Source organism: Budorcas taxicolor, chromosome 5, assembly GCF_023091745.1.
Source record: "Budorcas taxicolor isolate Tak-1 chromosome 5, Takin1.1, whole genome shotgun sequence".
Classification (NCBI taxonomy): domain Eukaryota; kingdom Metazoa; phylum Chordata; class Mammalia; order Artiodactyla; family Bovidae; genus Budorcas; species Budorcas taxicolor.
The window spans coordinates 108,438,616-108,456,508 of NC_068914.1; the positions used below are offsets into that span (position 1 = coordinate 108,438,616).

The following is a 17,893-nucleotide window of genomic DNA, read 5'->3' on the forward strand; positions in this document are numbered from 1 at the left end:
TAAGTACCTTTGTTCTTTTTGAATATAGTTAGTGTTAGTTGCTCAGTCATGTCCAACTCGTCGCGACCCCATGGACTGTAGCCTGACAGGCTCCTCTGTCCAAGGGATTCTCAAGGCAAGAACACTTGAGTGGGTTGCCATGCACTTTTCTAAGGGATCTTCCCGACCCCAGGATCAAACCTGGGTCTTCTGCATTGATAGGCAGATTCCTTATTGTCTGAGCCACTAAGGAAGCCCAAAAGCTAACACTAATTGTACACTTTCTATGTATTATTTTATAAAGTAAATGCTGTTATTATTCCCATTGTACATACATGGAAACAGCCGCGGAGAGACAGTGTGCTCAAGGGATGGAACCAGGCGTCTGACGTAGATTGAATGAATGAAGTCGATCAGTCGTATCCAACTGTTTTTGACACCATGGACTGTAGCCTACTAGGCTCCTCCATCCATGGGATCCTCCCTCCATGGGATTCTCCCTCCATGGGATTCTCCAGGCAAGAGTACTGGAGTGGGTTGCCATTGCCTTCTCCAGGGGGTCTTCCTGACCCAGGGATTGAACCCAGGTCTCCCGCATTCCAGGCAGAGGCTTTAACCTCTGAGCCACCAGGGAAGCCCCTAAGGTAGATTACTGGCTCGAAAACCCACAGAGTTCGGTAACCTCACTCATAGGCTCAAGTTTTTCCACTAGTTACTTGATTTCATTTAACTGCCGTTCGTTCCTAAAAGATTAAATGGATAGTCAAGCCCTCTCACATTTTTTGGTTTTAATTCTTATATATAAAAACATCTTCTTTACAGAGTCACTTTGTACCAAAACTACCATAGTTCTTTGTACTTACTTTTGCTCTTTGAATCTTTTCAAAATATTGCGAAACTATGCCCTAGTTTCACCATTCAAATTCAACTCAAATTTCAGTAGTTTTTCCTGTTCACATGTATGCATAGCCTCTTCCCAGGCATTCATTGCTAATTCAAACATTCTGCTTCTTTGTTGATTACTAATTCTCAATGTTCTTTTCTTTTTCATACCTTTTCTCTTCTCACCATTCATAATCATTTCTGTGGCTACTGAATCTCTCCTGTCACCTCTCCCCACACTTTGATGCCATTGACCTTGTCCCTTTTCACTTCCAAAATATTTTAAGGGCAGATCATTAGTGAAGGGTTTTTAAAAATTAGGAATGACAACTTTAGAGTAGTTTGTAGTTTGATATTTTTTTGGTTTGGGTGTTGTTGATTCAGCTGATTCCACAAATATATATAGAATTACTTGCTAACTATGCATTTTGTGTGGCTGATTTATTTTTGTTAACCATACCTCATCCTCTTCTACCTCCCCACCCTAGCCCAGGAAAAGTGAGATAAGCACTATTGTCACCATTTTCAGATGGAAAGATCAGGACTAAAGAAGTCAAGAGCTTGACCAAGTTCACAGAGTTCATGTGCAGCAAAGCTGGGGCTTCAAACCTCAGGTCTGCTGACTCCTAGCCGAGTGCTCTTTCTCCTTGAACCTCTATTGAAGTTACAGTTCATAAGAGGGGAAATGGTCATGTATTTTTTCTTTAATTTCATGCATTTCTTTATTTTTTCTTTCAAACAACGAACATATATTGAAGATTCACCTTTTCCAGGCACAGCACTAAGGTCTGGAAATAACAAATTGAATAATGTGTGGACCTGCCCTTGACAAGCACATGGTTTGGGGTACCCCTGCTCTGTGCTTAGCTGTTGAGGCTTGTTGGACACTTTGCGATCCCATGGACTATGGCCCGCCAGGCTCCTCTGTCCATGGGGATTCTCCAGGCAAGAATACTGGAGTGGGTTACCATGCCCTCCTCCAGGGGATCTTCCCAACCCAGGGATCGAATCCAGGTTTCCCTCATTGCAGGAGGATCCTTTACCATCTGTGCCACTAGGGAAGCCCTAGGGGTACCCGTAATAGAGTATGATCTCGCATGCGCGATACTGTTGGCGTATCTACTGCACTGAAGCCCACTAGAGAGGCGAGATGGTCTGGGAAGGTTTCTTAGAGAAGAAGTTGGTTGCATGAACTTGCTTGAATTATTTTCTCCACATTAAAAATTGTTTAGTTGCTTGTTTGTGGACTTACAGTGACCTTGATGTGGCCTCTAGGGGCTCCCGTTACTTCTCGGCCCTCTGGCTCATTACCTGCTTTTGTCAATACTCTCCAATTGCTTTCAAACCACAAGCACATCCAGACACCCCTGCGGATGACTCCCATTTCCTGCTCTCTCTGCCTAGGCACCTGCAGGTCTTTCCTCCGAGAGTGTTCATCTGCAAAGCCATCTTCTCTAACAGTCTGCATTACTGTTCTTAAAATATGACTCTGCATGTTTCTAAAAACCCTTTCTCTTTGAGTACATCTGATTAATTCTTAATTATTTCTCTCCTTCAGACCTGTAATTTTTAACATTATAGATCAGAATTTCATAATGAGTTTTCCTGGTATCACATGGCATATAATATTTGTATATTTCCTTCAGGTCAGTTTTGCAACCATTCTTATAATAACTTTTTTTCTCTAACGTGTAATGTGTTATATTAAATAATATTTATTTTGATATTTTAAAAAATATTCATTTAATTTGACTGCCCCGGGTCTTAGTGGCAGCATGTGGGACATTTTAGCTGTGGCATGTAAAATCTCCCTGACTAGGGATAGAACCCAGACCCCCTGCATTGGGATCATGGAGTCCTGGCCAGTGGACCACCAGGGAAATTCCTGTTTTTGATATTTTAAAGTCACTTATGCCCTGCCTTTTTCGTAGACATTTTAAAGCAGTTCTGATCTCGGTTGGAGCTCTGCTCTGCCACATGCTGCTGCGTGACCTCAGGCAAGGTGCTCAGCCACCTGGACCCTCAGCTTTTCCATCAGAGACATGGGGTGACACCTGCCCTGTTCCACCTTGTGCGTGAGACAAGGTGGCTGGCAGTGCTAAGATGCCATGTAAATGGGAAGTTTGGTGTCTCTGCTGCTCTGCCTGGAACGCAGTCTGCTCACAGTACTGAAGTCTGCATGGCAGCTGGCTGAACTTGAGCCTGGAAGGGAATTGAACCCACTCTGTCTCCATTGCCTTTCCTGCCATGATTTGGCCACCACCACCTCTTCTCAGGATGACTGAGTGGCCTCATAAAGCAGTCTTTCTGCCTTTCCTTTCACACTCCTCTTGTCTGTTCCCCTTGCTGCCTCAAAGTGATCTCTCTGAAATGAAAATGGAATCCTGTTTTCTTGGTAGCATCCCGATTTGTTAATGTGGTTTATAAAGACCCTTTGTGGTCCAGCTGCTGCTCATCTCTCTCTTACTGTGTTTAGCTGCTAACTCATGAAGCTGAGACTTCTGAGTTTCTAGACATGATGATAGCACTCTGCCTGGGTCTTTCCCCTCAATGTACCCCACTTTTGCCTAGTTGGATAGTATTCATCTCTTAGGTTTTAGTTCAGACGTCACTTCCTCCACAAAGCCTTACCTGATACATTCTAGTTTGAATTAGGTGTTTTTTCACCTGGTCATACAGACCTCTCCCAGTGCCCTCCTCCCGTTTAAATAACAGTGACACCAAACTGAAATTGTCTATGTGACAATTTGGGTTGTTTGTCAGAATGTTCGAAATGCCTGGCCCCTAGCATTTCCTGCAACGAACGAACCAATGAATTAGTACGAGTTTCCTGGACAGACTTTTGGTTTATTTACCAGCAGTCATAAATCTACTTTGTGGTTATGGTATTTATCAGAATGTAATTAACCTCCTCTTTTATTTTCTTAACAGACAAAGATATAAGCAGTGGGAGTTATAACCTTTCCTCTGCAACGACCGGCAGCTACTACAGTTGTGTCAGCCAGGTCACCATAGGTGAGCAACTGAGTCATGTTCTAATGAAAATTATTATTACTTGTAAAGGGTTGGGGTGTGGGGCTAAGGAAGGAGTGAGTAGAAAATGTGAACACTGTGGAATTTATTTTCAGGATCAGGGCAATTGCTTGTGGACTCAACTTGCTGGGGCGCCCCCTTGTGGATCATTATTACTTTTGCATAGAGATGGTTGGAGCTAATGAGGTCCAGAGAGATTTAAAAAACATGGGTTTCCCTAATTCTCCATCATTTGCTTTCTCTTTCATTTGTGTATTACCTATATTATTATGTACTTAATATAAAAACTGAGTTTTTTAAGATTTATTTTCATTTATTTTAAAAAGAAAATTAATATCACAATAGCAAATAGTGTTTCCTATAATTTAATGCATAGTAGTGAAAGTCACTCAGTTGTGTCTGATTCTTTGCAACCCCATGGACTGTAGCCTGCCAGGCTCTTCGGTCCGTGGGGATTCTCCAGGCAAGAATACCAGAGTGGGTTGCTGTTCCGTTCTCCAGAGGATCTTTCTGACCCCGGGATTGAACCTGGGTCTTCCACATTGTGGGCAGATTCTATACTGTCCGAGACATCAGGGAAGCCCTATTCCCAGGTGGCTGAGTGGTGAACAATCTGCCTATCAATTTAATGCATACATGTGTAAAATAACAACAAATTAGTGTTACTGAATGCTAGCTATGCTTTGGGGGATTCTGTGTGTACCAGCTGCCCTGTCCCCTGACATCTCAGAAATAAAATCTCCCGTCATAGCACATGGCCTCCTCAGAAACTTGAAGTCTGCAGCTTGGGGCATGTGGCTCTCTCTCCCTCCCTCCTGGATGAGGGACTCCCTGCAGATACAGTAGGATCCTAGCGGAACGTAACATGCTCACCTAGCAGTACTCTTTGGGGGGGGGAGTACAGCTAGGATAGAAACAATATCAGTAATAGGAAGACCTAAGGAGCACATTCCTCGAAAAGCCCAGAGAATTTCTAGAAGAGGAGACTGAGGAAGGTTAAAGTTAGACATCTAGCCTGGTAACATCCCCGGAGCCATGTCAGCGGATGATGGGAGGGAAGCCAGGTTACAGGGCCTTGAATAAGGAGTAAAGAACTGTGAGTAGAGATGTCCCTTCAGACACTTGTCAGTGAACATGGAGGGGTAAATGGTGAAAACCATATGGGAGCTTTCTGTGCCAAGTGCTGTTCTAGGCGCTTTTCCTGTATGTACCCATTTAATCCTCACAACAATCCCATGAGATGGATGCTATTATTTTCTCCATTTTACAGATGAGGAAACAGAGTTCTTAAAAAGTTAAAAAGTAAGAAAGAAAGAACACGTGGGTGGTAAGAGCTGGGATTTGAGCCCAGGTAATCCAACTCCCTTTGGACGTCACTCTTGTGAAATTGCCATGGTTCTAGTCAACTGTGGCCACCATGTCAGGGTGTTATGAACTGAATTTGTTTCTCCAAAGATAGATTGAAGCTTTAACCTCTGGTACCTGTGAATTGACCTTATTTGAAAATAGGGTGTGTACAGATGTAACCAAGTTAGGACGAGGTCACATTAACTTCCCTGGTGGCTCAGACAGTAAAGCGTCTGCCTACAATGTGGGAGACCTGGGTTCAATCCCTGGGTCGGGAAGATCTCCTGGAGAAGGAAATGGCAACCCACTCCAGTATTCTTGCCTGGAAAATCCCATGGACGGAGGATCCTGGCACGCTATAGTCCATGGGGTCACAAAGAGTCAGACACGACTTAGCGACTTCATTTCACATATGCACTTAGGGTGGGGCTTCTAATTCAATGTGACTGGTGTCTTTGTAAGCAGAGGAGAAGAGACACATGAGACATATATAAGAGGCAAAGATTAGAGTCGTGTCTACAAGTCAAGGAACTCCAAGGATCGCCAGCAACATCAGAGGCTAAGAACAATGCAAACAACAGATTTTCTCCTAGAGACTTCAGAGAGAGCACAGCCCTGCCAAAATCTTGATTCCAGATTTCTAGCTCTAAAACTGTAAGAGGATAAATTTCTTTTCTTTTTTTTTTTTTTAAGCCACCTAGTTTGTGGCCTTTTTGTTACGGTAGCCCTCAGAAACTCATGTAACAGTTGTAAAATAATGTAACAGGGTCTTTAAAAAAATTATCACTATTAATATATTTTGGCTGTGATGGGTCTTTGTGGCTGTGCAGGCTTTTCTTTAGCTTCAGAGAGCGGAGGCTACTGCTCGTTGCCGCGCACAGGCTTCTCTCTGCAGCGGCTTCTCTTGTTGCGGAGCACAGGCTCTAGGTGCCTGGCTTCAGTAGTCGCGGCTCCCAGGCTGTAGTGGCGCACAGGCTTAGTTGCTCTGCAGCATGTGGGATCTTCCTGGACCAGGGATCAAACCTGTGTCCCCTGCATTAGCAGGTGGATTCTTATCCACCGTTCTGCCAAGTCAGTCCATATGACAGTCTTAGCTAGGTACTCACCTCTGAAGAAGAGGTGGGTATGACACCCCCAGGTGATGGGCCCTTGAATGTTGCTTCTGTTTCAACAAACTCAAACCAGCTGAACCCATAAGGAAAATTAACACTCTTACGAAAAACCTGAATGAACTTTTGGGCCAACCCAATATTATTTCACTTAACAGGAAAGTCTGTTGGGAGGACTGGTTGATTAAGCTGCTCAGTGATACGGTGAAAGACCTTCTTCCATTTGCCTTCCTGGGAGAATCTATCTCTGTGGTGGCAGCCAGATGGTCCAGGAATTGCACTGAGACACAATAGTGATCAGAGGGAAAGGAGCGCCGGAGCCTTCCTCAGGCATGCCCTTGAGGAGCTGAAATTTTCCCTTGCAGGGTCTGCCTCTCTCATTGGGTGGGATTAGGTCACATGAACACCCTTCAGCCAATCCCTGACAAAGGAGATAAGATCATCTTTAGACCCATCCTTGCCCAGGTGGAGGTGGGAGAGGGCTAGATCTGCCTGCCCTCAGTCACTGGGCTGTGTGTGGGTGGGATGAATTCCCAAACAAAATTTGATTCTGTGGGAGGATGGGATGGGGGATGGATTCTGCACAGGGATCAGACCATGTCCACTGCCCACACTGTCTAGTACAAATGCTTTAAAAATATTTATAGTAAAAATAGCAAATAATTAACAACTTTATACTCAGTACTGGAGGGAGGACATCTCTGAGTCACCTAGCAGTTTTGTTTTTTTTTAAGAGGTCTTTTTGTTTTCTTTCATTTCCTGTACTTCAAGTGTCTCATCCGTGAGGGAATTCCATTTAAGAAAACAGCACACTTCTGGACTCCCTATTAATGTAGTTTTTTTGTAGGAACCTATGTCTTGATAAAAGAATTGCCAAATATCGAATCCACAGAAAAAATGACTCCTTCTGAAAATCATCTACTTTTCTGTGAGACCCTTTTAAAATTCCTTATATTTTTAGTAAATGCTCATTTTACCATGTATGAGAGATTTAAGAATTTTAAAGTTAATTAACATCATGTTTTTTTTCTCAAGACTGTCTATAATTTTGAGTGTTCCTTACATGTCTCTTTTTAGGATTTGGGGGCTAGTGAGTGAGAATGTTGAGATTGGATGCAATCTCAAAAACAACAGAATGATCTCTGTTTGTTTCCAAGGCAAACCATTCAATATCACAGTAATCCAAGTCTATGCCCAACCAGTAACACTGAAGAAGCTGAAATTGAATGGTTCTATGAAGACCTACGAGACCTTTTAGAACTAACACCCAAAAAAGATGTCCTTTTCATTATAGGGGACTGGAAAGCAAAAGTAGGAGGTCAAGACCACCTGGGGTAACAGGCAAATTTGGCCTTAGAATATGGAATGAAGCAGGGCAAAAGGTAATAGAGTTTTGCCAAGAGAACGCACTGGTCATAGCAAACACCCTCTTCCAACAACACAAGAGAAGACTCTACACATGGACATCACCAGATGGTCAACACCGAAATCAGATTGATTATATTCTTTGCAGCCAAAGATGGAGAAGCTCTATACAGTCAGCAAAAACAAGACCGGGAGCTGACTGTGGCTCAAATCATGAACTCCTTATTGCCAAATTCAGACTGAAATTGAAGACAGTAGGGAAAACCACTAGACCATTCAGGTATGACCTAAATCAAATCCCTTATGATTATACAGTGGAAGAGAAATAGATTTAAGGGACTAGATCTGATAGATAGAGTGCCTGATGAACTATGGATGGAGGTTCATGACATTGTACAGGAGACAGGTATCAAGACCATCCCCATGGAAAAGAAATGCAAAAAAGCAAAATGGCTGTCTGGGGAGGCCTTACAAATAGCTGTGAAAAGAAGAGAAGCTAAAAGCAAAGGAGAAAGGGAAAGATATAAGCATCTGAATGCAGAGTTCCAAAGAATAGCAAGAAGAGATAAGAAAGCCTTCCTCAGCGATCAATGCAAAGAAATAGAGGAAAACAACAGAATGGGAAAGACTAGAGATCTCTAAGAAAATTAGAGATACCAAGGGAACATTTCATGCAAAGGTGGGCTTGATAAAGGACAGAAATGGTATGGACCTAACAGAAGCAGAAGATATTAAGAAGAGGTGGCAAGAATACACAGAAGCACTGTACAAAAAAGATCTTCACGACCCAGATAATCATGATGGTGTGATCACTCACCTAGAGCCAGACATCCTGGAATGTGAAGTCAAATGGGCCTTGGAAAGCATCACTACGAACAAAGCTAGTGGAGGTGATGGAATTCCATTTGAGCTGTTTCAAATCCTGAAAGATGATGCTGTGAAAGTGCTGCACTCAATATGCCAGCAAATTTGGAAACCTCAGCAGTGGCCACAGGACTGGAAAATGTCAGTTTTTACTCCAATCCCAAAGAAAGGCAATGCCAAGGAATGCTCAAACTACCGCACAATTGCACTCATCTCACACGCTAGTAAAGTAACGCTCAAAATTCTCCAAGCCAGGCTTCAGCAATACGTGAACCGTGAACTTTGTGATGTTCAAGCTGGTTTTAGAAAAGGCAGAGGAACCAGAGATCAAATTGCCAACATCCGCTGGATCATCGAAAAAAGCTAGAGAGTTCCAGAAAAACATCTATTTCTGCTTTATTGACTATGCCAAAGCCTTTGACTTGTGTGGATCACAATAAACTGTGGAAAATTCTGAAAGAGATAGGAATACCAGACCACCTGACCCGCCTCTTGAGAAACCTATATGCAGGTCAGGAAGCAGCAGTTAGAACTGTACATGGAACAACAGCCTCGTTCCAAGTAGGAAAAGGAGTACGTCAAGGCTGTATATTGTCACCCTGCTTATTTAACTTCTATGCAGTGTGCATCATGAGAAACGCTGGGCTGGAAGAAGCACAAGCTGGAATCAAGATTGCCGGGAGAAATATCAATAACCTCAGATATGCAGATGACACCACCCTTATGGCAGAAAGTGAAGAGGAACTAAAAAGCCTCTTGATGAAAGTGAAAGAAGAGAGTGAAAAAGTTGGCTTGAAGGTCAACATTCAGAAAACTAATATCATGACATCTGGTCCCATCAGTTCATGGGAAATAGATGGGGAAACAGTGGAAACAGTGTCAGACTTTATTTTTGGGGGCTCCAAAATCACTGCAGATGGTGACTATAGCCATGAAATGAAAAGACATTTACTCCTTGGAAGGAAAGTTATGACCAAACTAGATAGCATATTGAAAAGCAGAGACATTACTTTGCCAACACAGGTCCATCTAGTCAAGGCTATGGTTTTTCCAGTGGTCATGTATGGATGTGAGAGTTGGACTGTGAAGAAGGCTGAGAGTCAAAGAATTGATGCTTTTGAACTATGGTGTTGGAGAAGACTCTTGAGAGTCCCTTGGACTGCAAGGAGATCCAACCAGTCCATTCTGAAGGAGATCAGTCCTGGGTGTTCTTTGGAAGGACTGATACTAAAGCTGAAACTCCAGTACTTTGGCCACCTCATGCGAAGAGTTGACTCATTGGAAAAGACTCTGATGCTGGGAGGGATTGGGGGCAGGAGGAGAAGGGGACGACAGAGGATGCGATGGCTGGATGGTATCACTGACTCAATGGACGTGAGTTTGGGTGAACTCCAGGAGTTGGTGATGGACAGGGAGGACTGGCATGCTGTAATTCATGGGGTCACAAAGAGTCAGACATGACTGAGTGACTGAACTGAACTGAACTGAGTGAGAATGTTGACATGTAACTCAAAGGGAGCTGGGACCCCTGCTTCTACCCCACTTCCCACCTGGAGACAGGTGATGGGTAAGACACAGTGAGGCTACCAATGTGACATTCTTAAATGTCCTCCTGGACACTTGGACTCCAGCTCTCCACCAGCTGTTGGACAACCAACCACCCAATATACTTTGACCTCATTGCTGCTATTAAATTTTGGCTGGTCTGGTTCTATTCCATTATAATTATACAGATCTTATTATAGCTCATTTTATCAATAACATGAGTTAATATATTTGCTAATGAACTCCATTTCTGCATTAAATTATGTGGAAATTTCCTAAACTTTAAAAAAGGACTGTGAACAATATTTTGTCAAAATTAAGCATGTTTTAAATAAGCTATCATTTTATGAAAGCAATGGTAAAGCCTGAAATTGTGGATAGTCCAGAGTTCCTTTGGACTTTTAAGTCTAATGCTTTCACAGCATGTGATAAATATTGTACACCCCATTCTTTATAATGACTTCCAAGGAGCTTGGAATAGGGAAAGAAGAAGAGGTGCTTAATCGAGTTTCTGAATGAAACTATGAGGCAAGGGAAATCATGGTCCTGTAACTGTTCTTCTTGTAAAAGGCTTCTCTGATGTAAGTAGGAGGTAATACTTTTTCACAATTTTAATAAAAACATAGTGGAACATCAATTTAAATGGAGCCTCCTCAAATTTCCTTTCTATGGCCCAGTCCACTCGTAGGAGCTATGGGAGATCCAAGAGTACTGATCACAAGATAAACACACTTCATCAGAGGTTTAGTCCAACAAACAGTATCGGGGGCAGCCCTGGGCTCAGTAGCATTTGCTTCAGCCTCCACTGCAGCTCTGGCTCCACTGAGGTTCTGAACATTGAGAATTAGCATTTTCTATGATTATCTTCAGGGGCTCCATAGCCCTCACCAGAGGAGTCCCTCATCTCACTACATTCCATTTACTCACCTTTTAGGAAGATGACCAACCAAGAAGAGTTCAAACAGTCCAGTTAGCCTGTTCTCAAGGGTGTCAGCGTTTCCCTTTCCTTGTGAATTCTGGTCCATTGAGATCCCTCTATGAAAAATCGTTTGGAAATGAATAAGTGACCTCAGAGCAATTTGTGGGGGAAGCAGATCCTGGTTCCTTTTTCTAGAATCCTTCTTGTTGCCTGTGCTCTTAGCGAGACAGGGTAGCTTTGAGGACCAGAGCACTTGTCTTCGATGAGCCTGGGCTTGCATCTGTTATTTCTGTGTTGTTATTGACCTTGGGAAAGTAATAATGTCCCTTAGCCTTGGTTTCCTAATCTGTCAAATGGGAATATTAGTACATTCCTGACAGGGTTATTGTGAGGTTTAAGTGAGGTGGTGCTGATAGATCCCTAGTGCATTGCCAGTAAGCGTTAGACAGGATCATAACTTCTAGTAGATTTATCATTTTGTTTTTGGATTTGTCATTTTATGATAGTGAAATAGAGTGTTCATTTCTTGGCATCTGCCTTGACTTCAATGTGGTTGATTCCCAAATTTACAGCTCTGGTCCCATGTCTCCTGATCCTCATTGCCTTTGTTTTTCAGCCTAGTGCCAAACATTTCCAGATAGATATTTCCAGTAAAACTCGATCTTCTCCTGTCTAAAAACACACTCAACCTTCCTCAGCCCTTGCCAGGCCAGTCCTTCTGATGGCCACTGTGAGGATGAGGAAATTCTCCTTTCTGTTTGCCATAAGTCTTCTCTGACATCTTGCCAGACAAAGCCACCTGGTGGCCCAGACTCCTTTCTTTCCATCTTATTGCTGTATATCTCCCTGGACTTCTTTTCCTTTCTTGCTGCCAACACTTAGGTTTGATCCCTTAGTAATGCTTTCTTAGCTTCTACATCATAGCCTCTATGTCACTTCCTTGCCACTGGTCTAGGAAGAATTCTGTGAACAGTGGGTGTCTATTGAATGCCAGGATAAAGAGCCAAATAGAGAAACACTGGGAGGGAGTTTCAGAGATGACTAAGATACCCTCTGACCTTGAGGGATGCTCAGCTCATGAGGGAGACACATAGAAAAAAGGAACACTTGGCTGTGAAGTATGGGCAGAGACTGTCCGATACATGAAAGTGAAAGCGTTAGTTGCCCACTCCTGTCTGACTCTTTGTGACCCCATGAACTGTAGCCCACCAGGCTCCTCTGTCCATGGGGTCTCTAGGTAAGAATACTAAAGTGGGTAGCCATTCTCTTCTCCAGGGGCTCTTCCCAACCCAGGGATCAAACCCAGATCTCCTGCATTGTAGGCAGGCTCTGTACCAACTGAGCCACCAGGGAAGCCCAGTCTGACACATGTCTGTGCTCACGTGGTTTCACGCATAGTGTGGGAGGGCTGCCCAGACACCACTGCCAAGTCTTCAGGATCCAGGCAGGCCCCCCGCCCTTGTTGCCCCCTTAGGGCTTTCTTGGTCCCTCAATACCCTCTCCCCGATTTGGACTGTCTCCCCTCACACCTCCAGTCCCTACACACCCAGCACCTTTTCCAGGGCCTCTCTTTACTTGGTTAAGTCAGCTTTGGGAAGTCAGAGGAAGCTTCCCAGAAGGAATCAGCACCAGAGCAAGCAGGGACAGATTCTGGCTTTTGCTGCTGTCTGTTTGATTTTTCCAGTCCCCACTTCAAAAACTTATTTAGAGCTATTGTTTTGCCTAATAAGTAAAATCCAATTTTCTTACCTTGGCATTTAAGACCCTCAGCTATCTTGCATCAACCTACCTTTGCATTTTTATTATTTTCCTGACTGTACTTACATTATATTTCTAAATTCTCTATCTTGGCTGCAGATGCAAAGGCCTGCAGAGGTCAGGCATGTAAGATAAATTAAGTGAAGCAGGCTGGTAATAAGGCATTAGGGAGTGGTGGGGACTGTGGCAGACAGGAATTCCTTTATTCCACTTCAATAGAGTGGCTCTGTGGTTGCTTCAGCTGACAGTTGCCACATGGGAATGTGGTCCAGTATTGCTAGATCTTTAGGGGAAGATCAAGAGGGTTTTTTTTTTTTTTTTTTTTTAATATTTATTTATTTATTTTTGTCTCTGCTGGGTCTTCGTTGCTGCATGCAGGCTTTCTCTAGCGGTGGTTAGCAGAGGCTGCTGTTCCTTGCAGTGTGTGGGCTTCTCATTAATAGCCTTTCTTGTTGCAGAGCATGCGCTTCAGAGAACAGGCTCAGTAGTTGTGATGCACGGGCTTAGTTGCTCTGTAGCATGTGGGATCTTCTCGGACCAGGAATTGTACCTGTGTCTTCTGCATTGGCAGGCAAATTCTTTACCACTGGACCACCAGGGAAGCCCTGAAAATCAAGAGATTTTTAAAGAGATAACAGAAAGCTGGATTTTTGTTGAGACTGTCTGGATTTTTATTGTTGTCAATTTTCATTTTGCTTCAAATTAAGAAACATGTAGGCTAACAAAACATAGCTACAGAATAAATCTGTTCTTCTGGTTGTTCTAGACTACAACCCTTACCTAGAAGGCCAAGTTCATGCCATCTTTTCCATGACCTAGTTCCTCTACTGAGAAGGGCTTTGTCTCCCAAAATCCTAAGGAGTGTTCCTGTCCTACTTTAGTTCTTTCATCTCACTTTGTATTCTTGTTAGTTGTAATTTAGGAGAAAGAACGTAGGTTTTGGAGCCAGACAGACCTGGCACTTACTGGCTGCTTGGCCTAGGGAAGATTCAGTTTCCTCATCTATAAAACTGAAGTAGTGGAGAAGGGAGCAACAGACGATGAGATAGTTGGATGGCATCATCGATTCAAAGAACATGAGTTTGAGCAAACTCTAGGAGATAGTGAAGGACAGGGAAGCCTGGCATGCTGCAGTCCATGGACGCTCAAAGACTCATATATGACTTAGTGACTGAACAACACATCCTCGTATAATTGCTGTGAAGATTACAGTCGCTTTTTGTAAAGTACCTAGAATGTAATAACAGTGAAAGTGTTAGTTGCTCAGTTGTGTCCAACTTTTTGCCACCTTATGAACAGTAGCCCTCCAGGCTCGTCTGTCCATGGGATTTTCCAGGCAGGAATACTGGAGTGGGTTGTCATTCTCTTCTCCAAGGGATCTTTCCAACCCAGAAATCGAACCCAGATCTGTTGCATTGCAGGTAGATTCTTTACCATCTGAGCTATTAGGGAAACCAGAATGTAATAGACCTTCATTTATTTTTTCATTATAATCACAAGTCTTATCTACTTTATTAGACTCTGAGCTTCTGAAGGGCAAAGGCTGGGCACCCAGCACACAGTATGTGCTTGATAAACATACATTGGTTGGTTAACAGGATTCATCAAGTGTGACAGTTCCTGCCTGCTTATTATTAACGTGAAGCCTTATCTCAAGTGGTGTTTTATTGACTCACAGCTAAGACTTTTGGGAAATACAAAAGGCAAGATGATGTGATGTTTTAATTGCTGATCCTGACCTTATGTGTCTGTCTTGCCAGGTTACGATGCTGCAGGACCTGTTGCAATTGGGCTCACCCACTGGAAAAATCCCTACGCACAAGGCAGACCCACCCTACCATCAGATCTGCCTCTCTTCATCTCCAAAGATGCAGGCGTCCCAGTGTATCACCAATCCCTCACTCGTAAGACTGAGCTGGCCACGCCTCTGTCTTGCCCAGCCTCACTGTCCATCACTCCAGTGCCTTCTTACAGCAGCAGCAGCCAGGAAACCCTGAGCCAGGACACAACAGGTAACAGAGCTGGCTTCCTGTTGGAGATTCAGGACACAGTGTGTTTAAAGAGTCCTTCATGCATTTGCCTACTGAATGGATTGCATCTGTATTTCTGCTTGTGGACTCCAACAATTCTCCCATATTTGCTGGCCTTTAAATACCTTGGGTGTATCAGAAGTAAGGTTAGATGTGTTCAGAAATATTTGACCTAAGCATTAGTTCTGTTTGGTATGATGTCATCTGGAAATCAACTCTGAACTAGAATTCCAGGACTTTTTCTTTGTTTAATTTCTATTCTCTACATAGCGACAAGGCATCTATCTTGAATTAAACTTTTGTATTCAAGAAAGTTTTGAATACAGTCAAGTTGGTAGTCAGTTGCTATCAACACATGATGCTCCACCAGTTTGATCTATGTCAGGGGTCTGCCCATCACTGCCAGTGGGCCAAATCTTGGCTGCCACTTGTTCTTTTTCAGCCCAAGAACTAAGAACTAAAAATGGTTTGTTTTAAATGGTCAGTGTCTTAGTCTGTTGGTGCCGCTATGACAAGACCACAGATCAGGTAGTTCATAAAAAAGCAAGTTCATTTCTCACAGTCTGGGGGCTGGAGGTTTGAGATCAGGATGCCAGCATAGTTGGGTGAGGACCCTTTTTTGGGTCACAGACCTCTCATAGTGTCCTTACATGACAGAAAGGGTGAGGGATCTCTGTGGGGTCTTTTTTGTAAGAATGCTAATCCCAGTCACGATGGCTTTACCTTCATGACCTAAGCACCTCCCAAGGGCCCCACCTCCTAATACCATCATGTTAGGCATTAGGACTTCAAATGTATACATTTTGGAGGGACACAAACATTCAGACCATACTGCTGGGAAAAATTAAAAGGATGATAATCTTTGAGACATGTGAAATTCACATTTCAGTGTTCATATATAAAGCTTTATTGGGACACAACCACTTACGTATTTGTCTCTGGTTGCTTTCAGGTGACAATGGCAGAGTTGAGTAATTGTGACAGAGATGGTATGGCCTGCAAAGCCTAAAATGTTTGCTGTGTGGCTGTTTGCAAAAAATGTTGACCACTGATCTATGTGATCTTTGGGGCTCATGACATATACAGTCAGGGCAAAAAGAATATTCACAGCATCTTGCTTTGAAATTTATTGCTTCCATTATACTTTGAGTTGTGGAAAGCTTTATTTAGGCAAGAATGGCCAGTTAATTAAACATTTCTAGAGTCTTGAGTCGGAGAAGGCAATGGCACCCCACTCCAGTACTCTTGCCTGGAAAATCCCATGGATGGAGGAGCCTGGTGGGCTGCAGTCCATGGGGTCGCTAAGAGTCGGACACGACTGAGTGACTTCACTTTCCCTTTTCACTTTCCTATACTGGAGAAGGAAATGGCAACCCACTCCAGTGTTCTTGCCTGGAGAATCCCAGGGACGGGGGAGCCTGGCGGGCTGCCATCTATGGGGTCGCACAGAGTCAGACACAACTGAAGCGACTTAGCAGCAGCAGCAGCAGTCTTGAGTTGGAGGTTTAAAATATGCAAAATCTATCCTGCCACTATTTTTTCCCCCCTATAGATACAACACTTAGAGATAATGGTTTAGGCGGAGAAATTCAATGTGTAATTTCTGTTCTGGCGATAAATTTTTAAAGGTTGACACTCAACATTTCACAATGACACTCAACAAATTCACAGATGCTGCCACCTAGAGATGAGACACTGATGTCGCAGACTCTCCAGACACTCAAGAGCAGCCTGGATTGCCAACTTCACTAAATGTTCAGAGTCCCCAGCTACTTAGAAATGAAGATGCCTGTGCTCTATCCAGGGGATGCTGTGGGCATAGCCAAGCAAGCTTCAGTGTCTGCTTTCTGCAGACTGCTCCCTCCTGGGATTTTTATTCCTGAGTTTCCCACACATACCTTGGGGTGTCACGAATATGACACACAAGTGTCTTTGGTTAAGTGGCTGGATGATATTGCAGGATGCTGGGGGATATTTGCATACCATTAGCTCTGGAAAATTGAGCATCTTTCTGGTTGTCCTGATTGAAGGTCAGTTGGAGAGTAGAGAAATCATGATCTGAAGTATGAACATTTTCCATATTTATGTTTGAAATCTCCTGTGCTTTGATTTATCATGGTTGAAAACTGACTCTGCCTGCTTTAAAAAGTTGAGTAAAGTCCGAAGTTAAGAAAAGTGCTGCCTTTGGCCCGGGCAGCTGCGAGGTTATGGCATTTTGTGGCAAAGAGGAATGTGAAATGGCAGTTGCCAGATTAACATTTTATCACGTTTCCCTTTGAGTTGACTTTTCATTTTCTTTTTCCATAGAGCCTCACAGTCTGATTTTTGGAGGAGGTTTCTATTTTTAACTTGTAGGTTTTCAGAAACAAATGAAAAGCCCATATTTCTCTTCAATCCTAGGAACTTTCTGTTAGCAATAAAATGTTGAATTTTTACAAGCAACTGATTTTTAGTAATAATAATTTGTGTATTTACAAAGTAAGGCTGACAGTGATACATTAAACAAGCAAGTAGTATTTTATAATAGAATGTTATAGATTCTGGTGCAACTTCTGTGAGTCTCAATTATGATTATCTATGCTTTTGAACTGTGGTGTTGGAGAAGACTCTTGAGAGTCCCTTGGACTGCAAGGAGATCCAACCAGTCCATTCTGAAGGAGATCAGCCCTGGGATTTCTTTGGAAGGAATGATGCTAAAGCTGAAACTCCAGTACTTTGGCCACCTCATGCGAAGAGTTGACTCATTGGAAAAGACTCTGATGCTGGGAGGGATTGGGGGCAGGAGGAGAAGGGGACGACCGAGGATGAGATGGCTGGATGGCATCACGGACTCGATGGACGTGAGTCTGAGTGAACTCCGGGAGTTGGTGATGGACAGGGAGGCCTGGCGTGCTGTGATTCATGGAGTTGCAGAGTTGGACACGACTGAGCGACTGAACTGAACTGAACTGATAGGTTAATTATTGCATTTGTTGATTTCTTACAGCAGTTTATTGATTTTAATTGTATTATTTTGGTGTGAAAGCTTCCAGTTTCATTTTTCTTTCTTTCTTTCTTTTTTG

At 43.2% G+C, this 17,893-nt stretch overlaps 1 protein-coding gene across 1 annotated transcript in view; it reads left to right on the forward strand.

Annotated features, from left to right (window-relative positions):
• Window positions 1-17,893, forward strand: part of ANO4 (anoctamin 4) — a 434,401-nt gene that overhangs the window by 14,218 nt on the left and 402,290 nt on the right. The window contains exons 2-3 of the mRNA XM_052640010.1: window positions 3,793-3,876; window positions 14,562-14,813. Coding sequence (XP_052495970.1) covers window positions 3,793-3,876; window positions 14,562-14,813 — 336 coding nt within the window. The remainder of the gene's footprint in view (window positions 1-3,792; window positions 3,877-14,561; window positions 14,814-17,893) is intronic.